We start from the raw sequence: 22,661 nt of genomic DNA on the forward strand, positions 1-22,661 counted from the left end.
TCTCCTGCAAAGATATCAGTGTCAACAAACACTCCATTCAGATACCTCATGACTCCATAAGGTCTTTCCAGGCATCTTTCAGTGTCAAACCTAAAGATCCAGAGACATGAATGTCAATGCCATGGTAAGTGAATGTCTCCGCAACACTTTTGGTGCCTAGAGATACACTTCTGATGGCCTGGTCAATGAAGTCGTTGAAAGCCTGGATCTTAGTCTTGATCAAAGACAGCCACAAACCCAGACACTCACTCGTCCATTTATGGCTCACTTTTCACAGATCATGAGATCATGCATTTTCTACAAATGCTCCTGTACTCAATGAATGGGGACCAAATCATGGAAGTAATGACACCAGCTTGTTGTGTATGTATTTAGCTAACAGCTATTTGCTTGTGCCCACTTTCTTTTATGCTGAGTGTTTCTATAAACGTTGAATCAAATGCATGCCAGACGGAAACAACAGCCTGTGACTCTATACTTTGATCTTTAAGACTTAGTCACTGACGAACGACGCCTCATTGCTGTTCCTGAGGTTTTAGGTAAGGGTGCACATCAAGCACTTTCTGCCAGCACTGGTGGTATTGAAAACGGTCTCAGTGTATGGTATGTTCTCTTAAATATGTCCACACTTGCTGCATAAGATAGAAAGCACTGTGGAGGACAGAGAGCAACAAAGGTATGGATGACCAGTGTAGGCAGCCAGGCATGCCCTTCTCCTCCTTGTCTGTTCACCATTTGCCCTCAGTGCCTTGCTGGCAGCCAGCCCTCCGGGGGACACAGCCTTAAAATGTAGCAGTACTGTGTTTGGGCTGTTTGTGACCTGCTCGCCTGCGGAACTCCACTATGCATGAACTCATAAACTCACTTGTGCAGTTCTGTCAAATGTGAAAACAGATGGATAAATGAAAGTAGACAGCTGAAGGTCAAAGAGAAGACATTCTAATGCGCTCAAAAAAAAAAAAAAAGAATCAACAGAATTCCATTTGTTGTTTCAGCATTTCAGATTTTTTTTTTTTTTTAATGTTATGATAATGTTTTCATTGTGCCAAGCAGGGAGGACAGTGTGCTTTGAGAGCAGACAAAAAACTGATCTCTGTGCCTCGAAGAATTTTTACGGTCTTGTCAGTAAAAAATAAATAAATAAATAAATAAATCCAAGTTGTTTTATTGTGGTCTGGGTCTTCAATTCTGAGTCCTATGTGTGGCATTCTGTTACACTTTTCTTTCTCATCAGGCCTTTCAAAGAAGAGGCTTTTATGCATGTATCATCTGCTTGACATTTAATTAACATTTCAGCCATGTGTACAAGGGAGGACTGAGAGCATCCAAACAGCACCAGAGCGTGCAACTGTCTCAGTGCTATCAACTGGGCTCACAATTTGATCATTTTCTTTCATGACAAATGGGCTGTACTAGCTCAGCTTCCCTCATTTACATACCATGTTGTAGTGCTATTCTTATGACAAGAATAAAGTAAGGCAACCTTCATGACCTTGTTTCTAATTGCAGATGAAGAAGTAGAAGGTGACCATATTTGCATAAAAACTCTCCTCTTTTTGCCTACAGTAGATCACAACTGCTGTCTGATCTGCAAGTGCTGACCTACAATTCCTTCACCTCTCCATATTAATTAAGAGCAGATAGGAGTAGGAATGAACATCAAAGGGACAGCTTAGGTGGGACGTTTTGGAGACAAAGTCAGAGAGTCAAGATTGAGATGGTTTGGACATGTGCAGAGGAGGGACCCAGAGTATATAGGGAGAAGGATGCTGAGGATGGAGCCAACAGGCAGGAGGAGAAGAGGGAGGCCAAAGAGGAGGTTTATGGATGTTTTGAGGGAGGACATGCAGGTGGTTGGTGTGACAGAGGAAGATACAGAGGATAGGGTGAGATGGAAATGACTGATCTTCTTGGGATATTTCAGGGGTCTCCTGTGACCTCGCCTTCCCCTGCCTCTCATCCCGTATGTGTCCGTTGATTTGAAAGAAGGTATTAACCAGTCATTTAAATTTGAACACAATTACTCTGAGGGCTAGACCACCATTCAGAGATTTATTAAACAGAAATTAAATGTCACAAATTTTGACAGAATTTAAGTTTTACAGAATGAGTGAGATAAACAAAAACATACCCAGGCGTTCTGAGGATCCCAGGAGCTGCAAGCTTTCAACCAGCAATCTGGTGTTCCAGCAACCAGGAACCCCCAACAGTGGGCTGGCTTTGTATTTATACACCCTATGCTACTACAACGTTTTTCTGCTAATCTTGGGCGGTGTCCTTCATCTGGGTGGTCTTGATCCCTCCATTTCGTGGCATGGTCCTGTCCACACGTGCTCTGAAGTCTTTTGATAAGGTTTTTGGGCAACTGCTAACTGAAGTTCCTGCCCACACTGCTAACTGAAAAACTGTCAGCATATCTTCAGGGCCTCACCGAAACAGGGTCACATCACATTTACAAGACTTTTGAAAATGATTATATAAGTAACATATCATCATGACAGCTTGACAACATGACAACTAAACTAATATTTGAGCAAAAGCAAATGTTAGAACAAAAGCAAATGTAATCATAAACATAACGTACCTTTAATGTGGTAGACACAATACACAATTCAACAGCATTCAAACATATAACCCAAGAGTATTTGAATATATAGATATCATGTAATTAACCTTAGCTATTGTTTACATGTTTAATAAGCATTGATAAATATTGATCACTATGAGCATATGAGTAATATATTCTTCAGCAACAAGCTCTAGTAATATATAAATGATGACTTCTAAACATTAAAACACACTCATGTAACAGCATATTGTTAGCTCAATAAAAGATAAATAATATTATGATGATACTGAATGGGGAAAAAGCACAAAAGGTTAATGCATAGTTTAAGCATATTTAAGATATTTTCCTTCAATTTGCTGTGGTGACCCCTAAAGGGAGCAGTGGAAAGAAGAAGATAAAGAAGATGAAAGGTTGTTGGAACATCCAGAGCAGATTTACTTGTCCAGTTGGTCAGAGTTGCTAATGTTGTAAATTCAGAGTCCCCACATTGGTCTGATCAACACTTCAAAATGTCACCCCTGTGCATCCATCAACCACAACATTTGAAGGATGCCAAGCTTGTTTGTGACAAGGACCAACCACAAGTAGGAATGTCTGTGCATAAAGTCAAACATGGAAGCGCAATTATCTGCTGGGGTCATGATAATCACAGTAGACAGTCTCGTGGAGACAGCTAAACTCATCCCCAGGTTGTGAAACTTCATCTACAGGTGTCGGACACAGCCAACTGGGGAGACACATTCCTTTTGATTATGACCAACAGAGAGCGCTGTAGAAACAGTGACAAAGTTGTTGTGTGACAAAAGCATGATAAAATGCTGTAAGCATTTGAGCTGTTTTTCTTTCTTAAATCAAATGGTACTTGTTGTAGTCTTGCTTTATCCAGTCCTATAAGTAAATCCTATGTTCAACCTGAGGCCTTTTAATGTTGGTGCTGTCCTCAGATTCCATAGCATGAAGCAGATGGAAGTCAACAACTCCACCTACACAGGGTGCCACTCCGATGTCCATTACTTCCCCATTCTCTTCCAGTGTCACCCTGTTTGTGGGACAACTAGGTTGCAATGATGACATTGGAGTTCTCATCCAATCAGCAACCGATGTTTAGGTTAAGAAATCAGTGGCTACTTTATATATACATTATATATACATTAGCTATACATTTGAGTAGATCCAGACACTCTTTACAGCAGTCAAAAATAAGAACTTTATCCCCATCAGGACAGTGTGACATGATTGATGAGTGTTTTTTCTTTCACCTCCTTCTTTGAAAGTTGAGAAATGATGGATAGCTGTTTACTTTTAGGAATGCTTAAATGATATTTGAGGATTAAAAGGAAATGTTTGGACAAGTGAGATTGGACTGGTTCCAAAAAATTTGTGATGATTGTGATTATTTTTTTAATAAATGCATTTTAACAATGTTGGGTCTAAGATTTTTTTTGTTTTTTTTTTAGATAACTTCCTTGGCTTCAAAAGCAAAATAAGGACTACGCTGGCATGCACAGAAATTGAGCTGTCAAAGTGATAATCTCAGCAGAGAATTTTCCATATGCCCATGCCTTTTACAACTTTAGTTAAATGCTAAAGTAAAGAGTCACTCCCTACCACAGAAGTGAGGCCACATTTCCCATTGGTCTTTAATAATTTGGCAAACAAAACAAGTTTCGACATGGTGCTTCATTGCTCGATACAAGTCTCTGCACTTTTTTGTCAGTCCTAAAATCCCAAAGGAAGTGTGAATATTTTATATAAACAAATCTTGTAACAAAGATGAGAGGCAACAAGATCATGCATCCAAACCTTTATAAAATCCACTGGAAAGCTTTGGTGAAATGAAAGGCTTCTCCTGTAACTAATCAGGAAGAAGCCAAACGATAGTATGACATCAATGGCAGCTAAATGAAGTTTATTGGAAGATGAACTGGGTCAGACATGATGAACACAATTTCAAGCTATTCTTCAACACCTGCTGATCTTTTCCATCAGCTGCTGACCAGTCAGTCTGTGAACTGAAAATTGTATTACTTTAATTAAAGACATAGTATGTGGTCCATTTGTCGAACCTGCCAGAGTAGCAATATCCCTTTTTATCCTATCAAAATGGCTGTCATACTTGTTCTATACAACCAAAGGTGCCTAGTTAAACCATAATTAGGCCAATTAGTCATTTAGAAACATTTAAAAGTAATTTCATCAGTTCCTCTAATTGTCTGGAACCTGACATGCTGTTTAAAGAGGCAGTCATCTTGGCATATGTGAACCTATGCACCACCAAAAATTCAGGATAGTGAATTAAAGCTTAAGTAAATCTATTCTGTATTTTAAAATTAATTAATATGAAAATAAGCATGGGGCCCTTTGTAACCACCAGAGGGTGCACTATAAATTAAGATTACTGGGTTAGCAAGATAAATTAAGACTAAAGCTGTGGCGGTCTCTTTTAGCCAGGCTTGAACACTGGTAACAGAGAAAGATTTTCTGAAGAACACATGCAATTTCAGCTATAGTTTGCCAGAAGGTACATGGATGACTCAAACCTAGATTTTATCTGTTTTCTTGTATGATGCAGAGTAGGTACCTCTGTTGGCTATAGGTCGAGTAACCAATATATAGGCCGAGGTTCAATTCCAAGTCTTGCTGTGTTTTCTTATCTCAGACTCACTGATATAATGCACATCAGTGATATTTTCTACACCCTTAAAGCAGAAGATAGGAATCATGTAAAGACTGTGTGTGTTTGTGGACGTGAAACGTCATCTGCATTGTCCCAATCCACCCATCTGTGAATGGGCATCACCGATGTGCTGGAGAAGTACTGTATGGTGTATATCTTAACCAAGGGGAACCATAGATTCTCATCTGCTTCATGCTATGTTATCTAGGAATAATCATCATTCCAAAGGTCTTTAGGGCCTGTGTAGGACATATTTCCACTGCTGTTCTTCTTGTATGTCAGTGCTGCCACTGCAACTCATCCACAAATTAATGACTGAAGCACAGTTTATCCATCAACAGCCTCAGAAGCCTCTTACTGATTTACAGTTGTCATTGATGTTTTGGTGGTTTCCCTTCACTTGTGTCATTCTTGAATGGTCAATCACTTTTGCCATGTAGTACCATACTCTTAGTATTTCTTCATGCTTGATGTAAATGAAGTTCAAGACATATTCAGTGACTAGGAAATGTTCAGGTATCTGTCTCCTGATCTGTGTAAAGAAAATTGACTGCAAAACTGATGATTATATTTAAAATAATCATTTGTTTTATTTATTTGTGATGGGACAGTGCAAGTTCAAATACATCATCATACAGTGAAGTATAGAAGCCAGATTATAGCCATCATCTAACCATCAGTTGTCCCTGGTAGATGTTCCACAGGATGATTTTATCTACTTTGTCCATTTACTTTTGGGCTTTGAAAATTGATGCATGATGTGTAAAAATGGCAGTAATTCCTAAACGGTTAATGCAATGTTTTAATTAAACCCATTGAATTTAAACTGAAAGTGCACACTACAAGAAGATGTTGATTGTTTCATTACAACTGCATTGTGGTATGTACAAATACAAAATTCCTGAAAAAAATGTCACAGTCCAACAGTTTATAAACCTGACTATACAATGTTAAAATACATTTAATTATAACCTAATTTTATGTATGCAGTTTACAGAATGTCACCATTAATCTTTATTTGGTGACCTGTTAGCCACATTCACAGGAAGCTCTTCAAAGAAAATCATTTGGGCATTTATGGTTCCTGTAGTAAAATTGACGAAATAAAACAAATAAACTGTTATTTTCTAATTGCTTAACAGCAGTCTCTTTTTTTCAACTCAAATACTATTTTCACAAGTCCAGCACGTGGTTGTCTGTCTAGGTAGTTGCCATCTGGGACGAGGAGGAGGTGATGGTCTAGTGGTTGGGGAGATAATGGACTAGTGGTTAAAATGTTGGGCTTGAGACCAGAGGATCCTCGGTTCAAATCCCAGCCTGACCGGAAAATCACCTTGGGCAAGGTCCTTAATCCCCTAGTTGCTCCCGGTGTGTAGTGGGTGCCTTGTGTGGCAAGCCTCAGTCCCACCAAATAATGAAGGCTGAAGAAGGAGCCACGCATGGGTGTGGGGTGATTATTCGAAGAATGACCCACGTTTTGATCTATCACGTATCCACTATGAAGGTGCCACTATGTGCCTCTGTGTACCCCGCATGTGCCACGTAGCAGCCTCTAGTGAGCCATGACCAACCTGTCATTACAGCCTCGAATGGCTCGCATCAGCCACACTAAGCCACATAGGGCCATGATAGTGCCATGATAACGACCATGTTGGCGCACGTTTAAGCATGAGTTTGGTGCAAACCTCCAGCCCTCCCACACCTGGTCCCTTCAAAGTGTGGGTTTTCAATTCACAGATTCACAGCAGCATTTAAAGATGTCCCTTCTTTTTTTTTTTAAATGCAGTCCAAAAATAGACAATCCATCACAGTTCCGCAGTTGTGCGCTGTGTGCCAGGCTGCTGTCCACCTGTAATGCACCAGACCAGCTAGACCCGAACCACGGGTTCCTGGAGAGCCACCTCTGTGCTCCTCGCTGGCTCCGCGGCTCTCTGGCTTTTCTTCTGCGGCTTTAAACACACAAAACTTTATGTTTGTCCATTTATTTCTGCAAAATCGCTCTTCTGTGTGCACTGCTGTTGTCCTTTCATGGACAACAGTGGCTTCCTTTCCATCCATGGCTTGCTGGTTTTATTTTTCCCTGGCTTTAAACACAATCATTTTTACAACGTGAATCCACTTTTAACTTTGTGTTTGTCCGTTTATTTCTGCAAAAGTGCTCTTTTGCGCGTGGTGCCATTCTGCATATAGAATGAGGTGGCCGTTTTATTGTATATACCTGTGGATCATTATATATATATATATATATATATATATATTTCTTTATTTCTTCCGCAGCTTACAAGTCACCATGATACAACTTTTAACTTTGTGTTATGTCTTCAAAATCGATCTTTTGCGCACTCCCCACCTGTGTTGCCGCACAGCTCCTGCTCTTAGCTGCTCCACTGGAGTTATTATCTTCCATGGCTTTAAACACACATCCACTTTCATGCAGTCACCCAAATTTTAACTTTGTGTTCATCCAATATTGACTGAAATATCACTCTTTTGTGAGCTGGCGTTCTGCCTAAATGCTCGTTTGAAGCGTGATGATGAGTCACTGCGTCAGTGCGCACACACAGCGGAGCTCATGTGATCCATTAATTCCAGACGTGATTACAGGTGTTTTCAGCATCCAAGGTTTGACAGAAAATGATTAATCCGCTACAAAATAATTATTTTATATAGAGTCCAGCGCACAGAGCAGGTGGAATTGTGTGCGCAAGAGAGCTGCTCCAAAAATAGCCTCTCAGGTCCTGCCTCAGTGCGCACACACAGCGGAGGTCATGTGAGCCATTAACAAGATATTAAATCAACATACTTTTACATACAACAGACATCAACATACAGACATACTGTTACAGCTAGGAACTGTTTTATCAAGCTATAAAAACATTTAAAAATAATAGCTTAAGCTGTTCAAAATACATTCCACATAGCAGGAAAGAGAGGGAAAAGAAGTGTCCAGATGAAACAGTCCTCTGATTCTAGAAGAGGTGTTTTCAGCATCCAAGGTTTGGCAGAAAATGATTAATCTGCTACAAAATAATTATTTTATATAGAGTCCAGCGCACAGAACAGGTGGAATTGTGTGCGCAAGAGGAGAGCTGTTCCAAAAATAGCCTCTCAGGTCCTGCGAAGGTGCCAGGCGCACGGGTAATGGACTTTTTGCAGACTCGTAAGCACCACGCAAATGCCTCTAAGCCATCGCAGTAACTCGAACACAAACTGCACCACGCTGTTGTTGCTAAATTTTGAACATCTTGAAATTAGCACCACGCTCAGAGAAGAGCCTTGTTAACTGAAGATAATGCTTCTAAGAGCCACTCTGAGCCACTATTACACCACGATAGCTCATGAAACAAAAAAACAGGCTGCGTGGCTCTTTCTTCATCCTTCATTATTCGGTGGGACCACGGCTGCAGCAGCCTCACATCGGGGTGAATGTGAGGCATTGATGTGTAAATCACTTTGAGCGTCTGATGCAGATGGAAAAGCGCTATATAAATGCAGTCCATTTTGCAGTGTGCCCGTTGCAACACCAGTGCAGCATGCATGCTCCCAGACCTGACCAACACAACCCTGCAGAAAGGATTTTACATCAGTGTGAATGAAGCAGATGCTTCTTCCTTCTGTCACTCTCAAAAAATGTGTTGAATTTGCATGTTGCTTGAAATGAACTTTATTGTAAGCTTGTTTTATTTCCAAAGCTTAGATCTGGTGGCCATTAAGGCCAGTGCTGCTTCTTATAATAAATCTGATGACAATATTGTGTATGCTGTAGATTTTTTTTAATATACAGAGAGCATACCACATCTGTCTCCAGAGTGTGTTATTTCTTTTGTGCAGTGGTGTCAGTGTCTTGCTGAAAATACTCTTTGACGTTCTTTGTATCAAAAACAGTAATTTGCACATAAACAACATCTACATTGTCGCTTACCTGCGTTCATGAGTTAAACCTACAGGTCCCCACTTTTCAAATGTTTTACATAAAGTCACTTTTATATATTATATATATTATATTATATATATATATATATATTTATATAAAATAAGTGTATTGCAAATTGTTTTCTTTTTTCATGCTGTTTGGCAGCTTAAACAGCCTTCTTCCAATCTTGGTGCTTTTGCAAGTGAATGATGTGGCAGCTGCCTGTAGCCTTTGATTTCATCTCGCCCCAGATCTGCATTGTAATGAGCACTCAGGTCAATCAATAATTCACTGTTTCAGTTATTTTTTCCTTCTTTAAAAAGCTCTTGGGGAAAACATGAGGAGGACTTTGATCAGTTCTATTTACATGCACTTACATTGCTATTGTGATGTTCTTTTCTTTTCAGAAGAATAAATGAGCCATATTTATGTTCATGTGATGAACACGGGGGGGGGGGGGGGGGCTTCAGTGAATTACTTTTAATGCTGGTGCTTATGTGTGCAGAAGAATATCACAGCTGTTTTCAGTGAGATTACATATTTGATTGTTATTTAGAGCATCATGCTGAGACTTGTTGAAAGATTTTCATGTCACAAACTGTACCATCCGGAGATAGACCTGCAAGCACAGTGCAAATCTATGTTTCAATTCAAAGTCATTACCTTGTTTGAATGAGTAATCATAAGTGTTTTTTGATTTGGAAAAGAAACAATTATAGCCTTATATGCACTCTCTACAGGATTTAACAGTGTAAGGAGGTGAGGCTAATGCAGCCAAATCTTTGCAGGTATCATTTCAAATTTGTTTTGTTTCACTTATTTCATTATAGCTTTTCAATGGCTTATCCTGGAATAAGCTCTAAAAAGACGGTTTACGTTATTTTTTGTGCCATATGCATTATTTTACATTTGTCTGAATGCAAGTAAGTCCCTTTAACTGCTACTTTGTTTTCACTTGGGGTTGCCACAGCAAATCTAACGTGGATCTGCCTGTTGAATTGGCACAAGTTTCATGCCGGATGCCCTTTCTGACATAACTCCACATTACATGGAGAAACGGGCAGGGGTGGGATTTGAACCAGAAACTTCTGTTACATTTGTCTGAATGAACACCATTAAATGTTTCCTTAATTTTGTAATTGGGTCAGATCTGTTTAAGTGGAGAACTCTGATTTTGTTATGTTGGACCTCAGACCAACATTCAATACTATCTACAACCCCTGGCAAAAATCACTCAATTCTGAGGAATAAATTATGGAATCACCCTGTAAATTTCCATCCCCCAAACTAAAACCTGCATCAAATCAGATCTGCTCGTTGACATTGACCCTATGCCATGACATTGATCCTATGTGTCTTTTTGCAAGGAATGTTTTCACAGTTTTTGCTCTATGGCAAGATGCATTATCATCTTGAAAAATAATTTCATCATCCTAGAAGGAGAGAGCATATCTCACCCATATTGGCCTCTCTTCATTGGCTTCCTGTTAATTCTAGAATAGAATTAAAAATTCTTCTTCTTACTTATAAGGTTTTGAATAATCAGGTCCCATCTTATCTTAGGGACCTCGTAGTACCATATCACCCCAATAGAGCGCTTCGCTCTCAGACTGCAGGCTTACTTGTAGTTCCTAGGGTTTGTAAGAGTAGAATGGGAGGCAGAGCCTTCAGCTTTCAGGCTCCTCTCCTATGGAACCAGCTCCCAATTCAGATCAGGGAGACAGACACCCTCTCTACTTTTAAGATTAGGCTTAAAACTTTCCTTTTTGCTAAAGCTTATAGTTAGGGCTGGATCAGGTGACCCTGAACCATCCCTTAGTTATGCTGCTATAGACGTAGACTGCTGGGGGGTTCCCATGATGCACTGTTTCTTTCTCTTTTTGCTCTGTATGCACCACTCTGCATTTAATCATTAGTGATCGATCTCTGCTCCCCTCCACAGCATGTCTTTTTCCTGATTCTCTCCCTCAGCCACAACCAGTCCCAGCAGAAGACTGCCCCTCCCTGAGCCTGGTTTTGCTGGAGGTTTCTTCCTGTTAAAAGGGAGTTTTTCCTTCCCACTGTCGCCAAGTGCTTGCTCACAGGGAGTCGTTTTGACTGTTGGGGTTTTTCCGTAATTATTGTATGGCTTTGCCTTGCAATATAAAGCGCCTTGGGGCAACTGTTTGTTGTGATTTGGCGCTATATAAATAAAATTGATTTGATTTGATCTATATAGTATTGAATGTCCATATCTATCCATATCTAACTTTATGACATACTGTATCTACCTCAGGAATTGGTAGGTACTCCAAAGTTATATCCCAACTGTACATTTTTTCCCTGTTTTACATCTACTCTACACTTTAGTATTCCTCAAGGTTTGGTTGTGGAGCCTATTTTGTTTTCTTTGTATTTCCCACTTCAGTTTTAATGTGATCCATTCATGGTGTGTTGTTACACTGTTACGCTGATAACATGAACTTTTATTTATTTTGTTTATGGCTAACTGTAATTTTAAATGTATGCAATAACACCAATAAATTGTATTTTTTTGTTTTATTTGTATTTTTGCAGCTTAATACTGATTAAACAGAAGTGATCAATTTTCAACAAGCTGGTGTTTCTTGGTGTTCAACCTGGGTGAAATCCTCTTTTACAAACATACTGTATGTGTATTGAGGCCTAGATTAAATGCTAAATCATTATGTTGTTCTTGCCTTTTCCAACTCAGAAATATTCATAAATTCAGAGAAACTGTTTTATGAAGTAAAAAAGAACTTCAGATGTTTGTATCACTGAGCTTTGATTTTTAACAGAATTCCAGTTTATTTCATGTTTAAACCAGGAACCACCTGGGATCCTCCTTGATCATCTTCAAGTGGTCCAGAATGATAAATCTATCAAGATTATTTAAAGGATGACCTATATATGGCTACTTATTACATTTAGAATCAATTTCAATGTACACATGTTGATAGTGCTGTACATTGCCAGACAAGGTGTTTCATCAGTGAGCTGCTTCAGCCTTGCATCAAAACAAAGTCTCCGTCTTATTTTCAGGGTCTATGCGTGGTCCTCACTTAAGACTCGAAAAGACAAAGTACTTGAGACAGTAGTGCCTAAACCTCATAAATCTCCTACCGTTAACTTATGATCTGGAGCCATTTATTTTGAAACAATTCAAGAAACATCTGTTTTAAATTCATGTTTTTAATTTTAGTTTTAATCTGGGAACTAATTTGTTAGTTCCCAGATTAAAACTAGTTCCCAGTTTGTTACATATGAATTACACAACTCACATTATATGAATATTCCTTATCATTTTATTGTGTTATTCAGTTATTTGCTGCTAATGCACTCATTATTTCTCATTTTCTAACTGCAGTTCCTCCTGAGGATCCTGTCATCAGTGGAGGTCCGGTGGTGAGCCTAAGGGCAGGCGACCCACTGAATCTGACCTGCCATGCGGATAACGCCAAACCAGCAGCCTCAATAATCTGGAGCCGTAATGGAGAGGTCCTTAATGGGGCCATGTACTCCAAGGTAAGCATAGAGGTGTGTGTCATACCAGGTTTGTATAACGGGCGGCGACAGGGTGGGGGTGGGACTGTGGTTGCATGTTGATGTGCATGCTCTTTTAAATGATTATTGTTGTGAATTCAAGTCAAAGTAAGGAACAGGAATGATTTTTTTTTTCTTTTTTATTGCTTTTTGTTGCCGTTTTGTTGTAATTAGCTACAAGCTATTAACCAGATATGACAATTTAAGAGTGACTGGCTGTCATCAGTTTGTCAGCTTCTGAAGGGAAAATCGAAGCTGTGTTTAGGATTACACAAAACGGTGTCTGGCCTTTTTCCCAGGATACAAATCAATTCAGAACAGCAGTGTGATCCTGGAAGTGCTACAAAAATTTTTATTTCTCACTGGTGTTTTGATGTACTCTTTCAGTGACAGTTGTCGCTCTTCCTCTCTCCAACGTGTTGTAAAATTGACATTGTCACTTCCTGTTCTGGAATCTACCTTTTTAAGGTGCAGCATAATCCTTATAACAGATCACACTGCCACTTTTTTGCTGCTACAGCACACAATAGGTCACACCAACACAAAGCCACAGTCACCTGACTACACAGAGTCTTGAGTGACATCATCAACCCCCAAAGCTAATTATGCTATCAACACTGTCATGTTCAATTTCTATTTAAACAAAGGACATAAAGACGTCAGCTACTTTAGAACACTAACACCTCCCCCCCTGGTTTCCTTCACTCCCTGTGCTGCCTCATCCCATTATCTGCTTTCCTCAAAGAGCAGATAAATGCCATTGATTGGACTGTGTACAGCACCAGTCCAATTTGAATAAAGCCACTGCTGGAGGTGCCGCTTGCTAATGGTGGTTGGAAAAAGTGCTTCCTTCCTTTACGTCCTTTAAGGATGAAGGCAGATATGAGGACATTCTGTGCTGGTCGCTGATGGATGCTCGCATGCCTGCAATAAGCCCAACTATGTCCCTCTTCTCTCTATTGCCCACCATTAAAAAGCAATGGCTTTGATTAAAAGAAGATGACTCTTTTTGGGCATGAAGAGCAGTGGAGGGGCATTTTGTAAGCATAATCATCTGCTCTGATGGTCTTCTCATCATTCAGAGATGAAGAGATGGAATATGAGCAGATGTGTTTGAAGATTTACAGAAATGGATTTCCTGATGATGTCCTCTCTAATGACACGTCTGGCCCACAGATAATTTAAAGGGCCTCAAATTTTCATATCTATGACCTATTAGAAAACTATTTACTGGTTCAGTGGTGAAAGAGTACCTGCATGGTCACATCAGAAGTTATGTCATTTAACTATATCGGAAAGTAACTGAATTGTTGCAGTGCTCATTTTAAGCAAATGTTGCCTGAAAACTAGACAGGGAGGCAATTATTATGGCAGGGTTAGAAATAATTCAAAATAAGCTCGTCAAAATAATGCCGGTTCCAATGTCAAGACTATCTATGAAATTGGGCCTTAACAAAATAAATAATATTCACACAGCACCCCTCTTTTGTTCCCGTATTTCATGTTTAAGCTATGGCTTAATCATTCAAAAAACATGATGCATTTGACTTCCTAAAAATATAAAAAAAAAAAAAAAAAACATCTTTCCTTGTGTTCTATTTATTTTTCTGTATAAGCTTGTGCCAACTCTGACCCAGTGGGGAAAAATGACATTGATCCAACATTGATCCATGTTGATCCATGAAGTTGAATTAAACACACTGGATTTGAAAATTGGAACAATGTAAAAGTTGTTGGATCAACATATATATTCCTATATATACTCATTATAATAACTGTTAAAATCAAAAAGTAAAGCATCTGCTGTTTTGTGTCAAATTAATGAAAACACTTCACACAGGTTTCTGACAGAAATTTAAAGTAGATCAAAATACAGGTCAGGAACCTGACCACATTTTGACATGTCAATATCACATTTTGACAATGTTACAACATTCACAGTTTGAAGTTGAAGCAATGTTGATTTCATATTCATTGGCACTAAAACTATACAATCAAAAAACAACATTGGCGCAGTGTTGCCGAGCCCATCTGTTGAAGGGCGGGTGTGAGAAGTTATTTCAGTGTTGTAAGATTTTAAATAGTAATCACATTTTTAAGAGTTGTTCTTGCTGGTAAAAACACAGATATCCCCTTCGGCGTCTCCCTAGTTTTCACTCAATTTTGCCACAGCAGGTAGATCTGAGGTGGATCTGTATGTTTATTTGGTGCAAGTTTTTTTCATGGAAAATGGGCAGGAGTGGCATTGAATTGGGAAACATCCACAGTGGAAACAAGCACAGCTAAGAGCTTGGCCACCACCCCTGTGTTGTTACCCCTGGTAACAACACACAGTAGTGTTTTACGTATTTAGATTTTTTCTTGTTAATTGTATTCTCCCAAGGTAAACCCAAACCATTCGTCTTCCACCTGGCACAAAGTGATGCACAATGCAGCACAAGTAATGCTGGTAGTTTATACCTGGCACAGTTGCTATTTTCATGGCCAGCGTCTACATCCTCTAAATCATGACACATTCTACCTGCACACTTAAGTGGGTGCGTTGATCTAAAATTGATGTGTTGTCAGGCTCAGAGGTAGCACACTCATACCATTTGTCACAAGAAAACATTTGTGCCTGAGACCAATAAACAACAGGTATAAAGTCCAGCAAGTGTGTTTCTTTAGTGAAAAGAGCAACACTCAGATGCACCTTAAATAAGCAGGTTCACAGTACATGTGTACCCTGCTTACTTTCACATATAGTCACACATACACATAGTAAAACATTTACAAAGCATTCTTTTTTATTAGCTACTCATTGGTAAGAACATAAATAGATGGCTTAATAATTCTTAATAACAAAATACGAGGTCTGTGAGAAAAGTATCCGACCTTATTATTTTTTTTTTAAACCATATGGATTTGAATCACGTGTGATTACATCAGCCAAGCTTGAACCCTCGTGGGCATGCAAGAGTTTTTTTCACGCCTGTCGGTGACGTCATTCGCCTGTGAGCACGCCTTGTGGAAGGAGTGGTCCAGCCCCCTCATTGGAATTCCTTTGTCTGAGAAGTTGCTGAGAGACTGGCGCTGTGCTTGATCAAAATTTTTTCAAAAACTGTGAGGCACATCTGAGTGGACACCATTCGAGAAATTCAGCTGGTTTTCGGTAAAACTTTTAACGGCTGATGAGAGATTTTGGATTGTTACTATCGCTTTAAGGACTTCCCACAGAGCGGGACGTCGCGCAGCGCTCCGAGGCGACGTCGTCATCCTGTTTCAAGCTGAAAACCTCCAAATTTAAGCCTCTGTTGACCCAGGATGTCGTGAGAGAACAGAGAACTTTCAGAAGAGGTCGGAATCAGCAGTTTATCCAGACATTCTACTGTTAAAGGAGATTTTTTTAATGAAAGACGTGCGGACAGATTGGCGCGCCCACCACGGGAAAAACACCTCTGTGTTGATAACCATTTGTAAAATCCAGGCGGCTTTTGGTGGCATTCAGTTGAGTGAGTATCTGAGAAATTCTTTAACAGCAGGGCATGTTCCAACTTGCCCTTAAGGCTTCCAACGGAGGTGTTTTTCCTATGGCGGGCACACCGCGCCGGCTGCGAGCCGACGCGCCAATCCGTCCGCATGTCTTTCATTAAAAAAATCTCCTTTAACAGTGGAATGTCTGGATAAACTGCTGATTCCGACCTCTTCTGAAAGTTCTCTGTTCTCTCACGACGTCCTGGGTCAACAGAGGCTTAAATTTGGAGGTTTTCAGCTTGAAACAGGATGACGACGTCGCCTCGGAGCGCTGCACGACGCCCCGCTCCGTGGGAAGTCCTTAAAGCAATAGTAACAATCCAAAATCTCTCGTCATCCATTAAAATTTTCACCAAAAACCAGCTGAATTTCTCGAATGGTGTCCACTCGGATGTGCCTCACAGTTTTTGAAAAAATTCTGATCAAGCACAGTGCCAGTCTCTCAGCAACTTCTCAGACAAAGGAATTCCGAGGGGGCTGGACCACTCCTTCCACAAGGCGTGCTCACAGGCGAATGACGTCACCGACAGGCGTGAAAAAACTCACGCATGCGCACGAGGGTTCAAGCTTGGCTGATGTAATCACACGTGATTCAAATCCATATAGTTTTTTTTTTTTTTAAATAAAACGGTCGGTTTCTTTTCTCGCAGACCTCGTATGTAATGTCTTTATAAAACATTTATAAATTAATTTATAATGACTTTATTAAAAAATTATGATTTGTAAAGTATTTTTTAATCACTAATGAATAGTGTCTGATTTTATGTTTGCAAATGATGAGGTGTTAATAATCGACCTTTCTTAAATGGTTTATAGAAAATTTAAAAAAATCATAAAAATCATTTATAAATGTTTTATACAGACATATTTTGTTATTAATCATTATTAAGCCATCTATTTATGTTCTTACCAATGAGTAGCTAATAAAAAGAATTGATTTTGGCAAGCAGCTACTGTCAAATAAGGCTGCAAAGGGAAGTAATGTCTGTGATTGCAAAAAAACACCACCTTGATTCATGGATGGCAACCACCCATACAGACAGCTCATCCATCCCCACATCTCTAAAAAAAAAATCTTCACAACTTCTACTGCTCTTGATGGAGCATGGAAAAGTCAACAATTCCCCTGTAACAAAATATTCTCATTTGCTGCTTTAAATCTTTTTTTTTTTTTATTTAACTCCCACTGGGGAAGAAAAATAAGTAAACATTGATGTAGACTCCTCGGTGAGCCCACCGGCTCATGAGGATTCATCCTATTATGAATTGATTAATCAAGTGAAAAATATTAAATCTCAATAAATATCTATGCTTTTTTAACATACAAACATCTTTGACAAAAGCTGTGCTTCCAAACACTTCAATATCATATTCAAATGAAGGCAAGTATGTTGATCCCTGGTAGAATTAAATTTGCCCTGATTAAAAGAACTGTGAAAATACTGTGTGAGGTTAATTAAATTGAACTCAGAAGAGGTTTGAGCAGAATTATGTATTTAAAAAAATCAGTTGCTTTTATGTCTGCTTCATTTTGCATAACAGATATGATCTTATTGAGGTGGATGAAACAAAATAATTTGGTTTAAACTCCCTGCTGAGGAAAAAAATAAAATTATGATAAAAACTTCCAGTACTGTATGTTAAGTTTGATTTTGAAGCAATAAATATAGTAACTGCTTTAGTCAATGAGTCCTTACATGGGCAGGTATTTAAAAAAGCTGATTGAATAAAGGTTCTTAGACATGGTTTATGTTTGGACATATCTAAGGGCCCCTTCACACATAACACGAAAGATGCAGAAACCGGAAGAAAATCTGCAAACCAAAAACGAAATGGGGACCACTAAACATTCCACCTGCTGTCTGGAGGAACACACGGTCAGGCAGGCGTGCATGATACCACGGCAACCATGCAGGCTTGTGTTCGCTTACACAAACACAGTCCAAGCACTTGGAAAGGCATGCACACAGCAGCGGAGCAAAAAATTTATAAAACACCACAATTCATAATACTTGATTCCTGCTATAAAGAACAGATTTAGCCTCCGCCTAGACGTACACCAGGAAGTAATGAAATGACATGGATGATAGTTCTTTCTTTCATGTTTTACATGAATTACCTGATGCTCTCTTCTCATGAAGAGCTGGTCCCGTCTCATGAAGGGCCAGCTGGCTCCCATGTCAAGAAAAGTCAGCTCCCATCGCACTGCACTTAAATAATTTTCACAGACAGCTCGAATGTGGTCGCCTGCTGTCTACTCTCGTGCTGGGAGAACAAATAGCCCTGCCTTTTCTAAGTGTCCAGTGAGCAATGTTAGATGTTCATGCTCAACACCTGGAATTTGGCCGATGCCTGTCGAGAGAGGAATCGAATGGGCACTCGCATGGCAGTCGCTGTCTTTCGGCTGCTGGTGAGCACGAATGATTGTCGCGACAGCTGTATGAGGCTTTTTAGACAGCTCCGACTTTTTCATGAGTGGCATTTGACTCCTTCGTGCACCATTCTGCCTCAATCGTGTTATGTGTGAAGGGGCCCTAATGCTTGCTAGCTGACAAGCAGAATATTGCTGAAATATAAAATAGGTTTAGCTTACTCTATAAATTCAAGATTTCCATCCCGGAGAAGCATGTTTCTTGCATATAACACCCCAGTCTCACAGCAGTTTGTGGTGGTATTACAGAAAGTACATAAATCTATGGGTTTGTGATGGGGGTATGAACATCGGGTGCTTTTCATGATGGGGGCGCAATTTCATGTCGTGCTAGGGCATCAAATGTGCGGTGACGGAGGGGCATGTTTTTCTTTAGGTTTAGGAGAGGGGACACACATATGCTATGTTTATGATTAGAGTTAAGAGAAATTGCAAAAGTGGCATGTGTAATAATGTCCATCCCCTCCTCCCCCCTCCAGATCGCAAAGGAACTGATGAAATGTATGTAGCACGCTTCATCATGATAATAATTCATAATCATCATCATGTACAGTAAATGTGAACAGTGGCTATCAAACCAAAAGCTCTGTGTGCTACTGCACACACACTGCCACAAATCTGAACAGGCTGTCATATCCACAATAGACCTTACAGTACAGATATTTGTCCATTCCTTCCCATGGGTGACTTAAATAATGGGAACTATTGTCTCCATCATAACTGTATATAACACAGGCAGGTGCACCTCTCCGTGGTGCATAGTAACGCATCATTGCACGCATCAGGCTCGAAGCTGAACAGATCTCACATTGTTATAAATGATCACCTTCTAAGTCTGTAGGCAATATGACATGCACCTGTTGTGCCAGGCTGTTTCACCAAGTGTTTCACAGTGTGGACGTGGACATGAAGCTGAACCCTGCAGCCTGTGGTTAAAATGCTCTTACCCAAAATACAAAATTATTTCCCAAGTGATAATCGAACCATCACAGTGTCCGGAGTCGCATTGTACTCCTGAAGTGAGCAAAAAAGAAAAAAGAAAGTAAAGTTCGCTGGAAATGCTTCATCTGACGCATGGAACAGCATGTGCTCTTAGTGGCTCATATATGCATATACACACACACACATACACATGGCTGAGTGATAATTGCAGCCCCACACATGGGTGCTTGTGTGTGTGAGGAACACAGCACTCTAATCTCGTGTTTGCCATCCAGACGTTTGGACGTCGGACAGTCTGCAGCACATTTGATGGCCATCTGACAGCAGTCTGTGTCATCTACCTGTTGTCTACATGCGCTTTGGATGCCATTGTGCAGGTATGGACAAGGTACTCCGGATGCGTTCCGAGACAGTTGACTACGCCTCTTCCCGACTACGTCGGATTATGGCAATATTTGCAGTGTTTGCTATGCAAGGTTCCTGCACATTCTTGCTATGTGTGACGGGGGCTTTAATTTCATTTTGCTCTTACAGCCATTACCACATGCAAAATCTTACACACTGCTGTCTTTGTTGCATTACCACCTGCTATCAATTGTGCAATTACTCTTCATAAATCACTTGCAAAACTGTCTCCATCACAACATGATTTAGCATTCACTATCTGGGATTTCAGTCCATCAGGCACAGAGTGGCTTGTTGAAGAACACAAACAGACAGAGTGACCAGGAATTGATCCAAGTTAACATGTTGGTAGCTCAACTTCTTCAGACTGAGATACCTACTTTTTTAAGTTTTTTTTTTGTTTTTTTTTAATGGCAACATGAAATCCTAGAATCCTGGAAAATGCTGTAAATTACTTTTATGAGTAGGAGTCGCAAATTGCTTTAGCTGTCTTAAGTGTAGCTGAATAATGCATTTCTTCCCATCTCAATCTTGTTCCCACTGCTCTCCTTGCCTGGTTAAAATCATTGAGGCTCCAGGCTCTGATATTGGAAATGATCAGTTTGTAATGTAGCATGATGTTGAATTCAATGCAGCAGCCAACACCCCCCTCTTTTCTAAGATTAATGAATCTAGACGGGTCCGGAGCAACGGGGGAAACAATCCTGATTATATCAGAAAGGATATTACATAGACATATCCCACGCTTGACAGCTAATGTGTTCTGCTGCAGAAGTGAATAACGTGTAACTTTTAAATTCAACACACAAGTGAAACAAATGAAACATGGATAGCATGTTGAAAGTCCTCATACTGCAAAATAGTCATTGTTACACAGATAAAAATTATACATTTAAAAAATAGTTACGGCATTGCCAACAGTTTAATGTGTTTTTTTTTTGTTTGTTTTTCTCAGAGGTATCTGAGCTGAAAAGCAGTTGGGGGTGGAAAAGCACTTCATTTTAAATATCCAGACAGTCTGATTCTATAGGTTCAATGACATTTTAATTATATCATTGAAAATCTATGCTTAAGTGGGAAGGAAAGTGTGTTCTTACAGTAGACAGCAGCTTTATTAAAAAGAAACCCTTGTATTAAGTTGAGAAATTGAAAAGATAATTGCAGTCCTGGCTTGTACATTTACAGCAAGTCAGAGTTTAAAAGAACAAATACTTAAATGGTAAAGATGACAATGTCTGAATTATACCCATATACTCCATCGTGTTCCTTAGTGAGATCTTCATAATGTATTGTACAGTATGGGCATTTACAGTGGGTAAATGTCACACTGTCATGGCACCTTAACTTACTTCTTAACCTTCTGTTGGATTATAAATTTAATAAAGTTTAAAATGTCACAACAATTCAGAAAAAATGCCTTTGGAAGGTGAGACACAAGTTTTTAGTTGTGAAATGGTGATGCATCTAGACAGATAACAAGATAATAGTACCTGTGGGCATGAAGACAGTAAGGACTACGGCAAACTGACATTTGAGCCCAGTGACCTTTACCTTCACCCAAACTGATCTTTGGCTGATTTTGCCATGGCAATACTAGAATCTACCTAAGTGGGTGCCACATTTGGTCCAAATCGGGTTGAATTAATTACTTCATTTCAGTTTATTTATTTCATTTATACAGCGCCAAATCACTGGATGCCACATTTGGTCCAAATCGGGTTGAATTAATTACTTAATTTCAGTATATTTATTTCATTTATACAGCGCCAAATCACAGCAAAGCTGCCTCAAGGCATTTCACACAAGTAAGGTCTAACCTTACCAACCCCTAGAGCAAGCACACAGGTGACAGTGGTAAGGAAAAACTCCCTCTGATGATTTTGAGAAGGAAACATCAAGCAGTCCGGACTCAAAGGGCAGAGGTGTCAAGTAACGAAGTACAAATACTTCGTTACTGTACTTAAGTACGCTTTTTAGGTATCTATACTTTACTCCATTACTTATTTTTCTGCCTACTTCTGACTTCTACTTATTACATTTTCACACAAGTATCTGTACTTTCTATTCCTTACATTTTTAAAACAAACAGCCTCGTTACTCTTGGCTTCAGCGCCGGTGGATGTGCGCTGCGCTGCCACCGGCGCGGCGCCACCTGAAGCCCGAGGCGCCAGCGCAGTTCCACCGGCGTGGCTTTACCGAGGTGCCAGCGTGGATTTATCTGACCATGGGTCCGAAGAAGGCACTGACGGTGGAGGAGGGAGATGATATCAAGAAGTCCCTGGACTTTTTGTCTGAGGAAATCTCTGTTGTTAAAATGCAGCAGAAATCCATTATGGAGCTGGTGGAAGAAGTGAAGGGTCTCCGGATCCAGAATGCCAAGAAAGACCGGCGTCTGGTGCACCTGGAGAACCGTGTTGCGGAGTTGGAACAGTACACAAGGATGAACAACGTTATTATTACAGGAATTCATATTAAACCTCGATCCTACGCACGGGCGGTGTCAGAAGACAGCGGAGGGGAGGCCAGTGAGCAGGAGGCCAGCTCAGTGGAACAACAGGTGGCTGACTTCCTGCAATCTAAAGGTATTCAAATGGACTGTAATAACATTGAAGCGTGCCACCCCCTGCCCAGGAGAGAGGATGGAGACAAGCGAGCTGTTATAATGAGG

General features: G+C 39.9%; 1 protein-coding gene across 13 annotated transcripts in view; it reads left to right on the forward strand.

Annotated features, from left to right (window-relative positions):
- The window catches only part of kirrel3b (kirre like nephrin family adhesion molecule 3b), a 658,462-nt gene that overhangs the window by 424,636 nt on the left and 211,165 nt on the right, over positions 1 to 22,661 (forward strand). For 8 of the 13 annotated variants that reach the window (XM_034168011.1, XM_034168012.1, XM_034168013.1 and 5 more), the window contains exon 4: positions 12,527 to 12,696. In XM_034168011.1, coding sequence (XP_034023902.1) covers positions 12,527 to 12,696 — 170 coding nt within the window. The remainder of the gene's footprint in view (positions 1 to 12,526; positions 12,697 to 22,661) is intronic. The other 5 variants (XM_034168014.1, XM_034168023.1, XM_034168016.1 and 2 more) reach the window with 1 other exon arrangement.

This window comes from Thalassophryne amazonica, chromosome 4 (assembly GCF_902500255.1).
Source record: "Thalassophryne amazonica chromosome 4, fThaAma1.1, whole genome shotgun sequence".
Taxonomy (NCBI): domain Eukaryota; kingdom Metazoa; phylum Chordata; class Actinopteri; order Batrachoidiformes; family Batrachoididae; genus Thalassophryne; species Thalassophryne amazonica.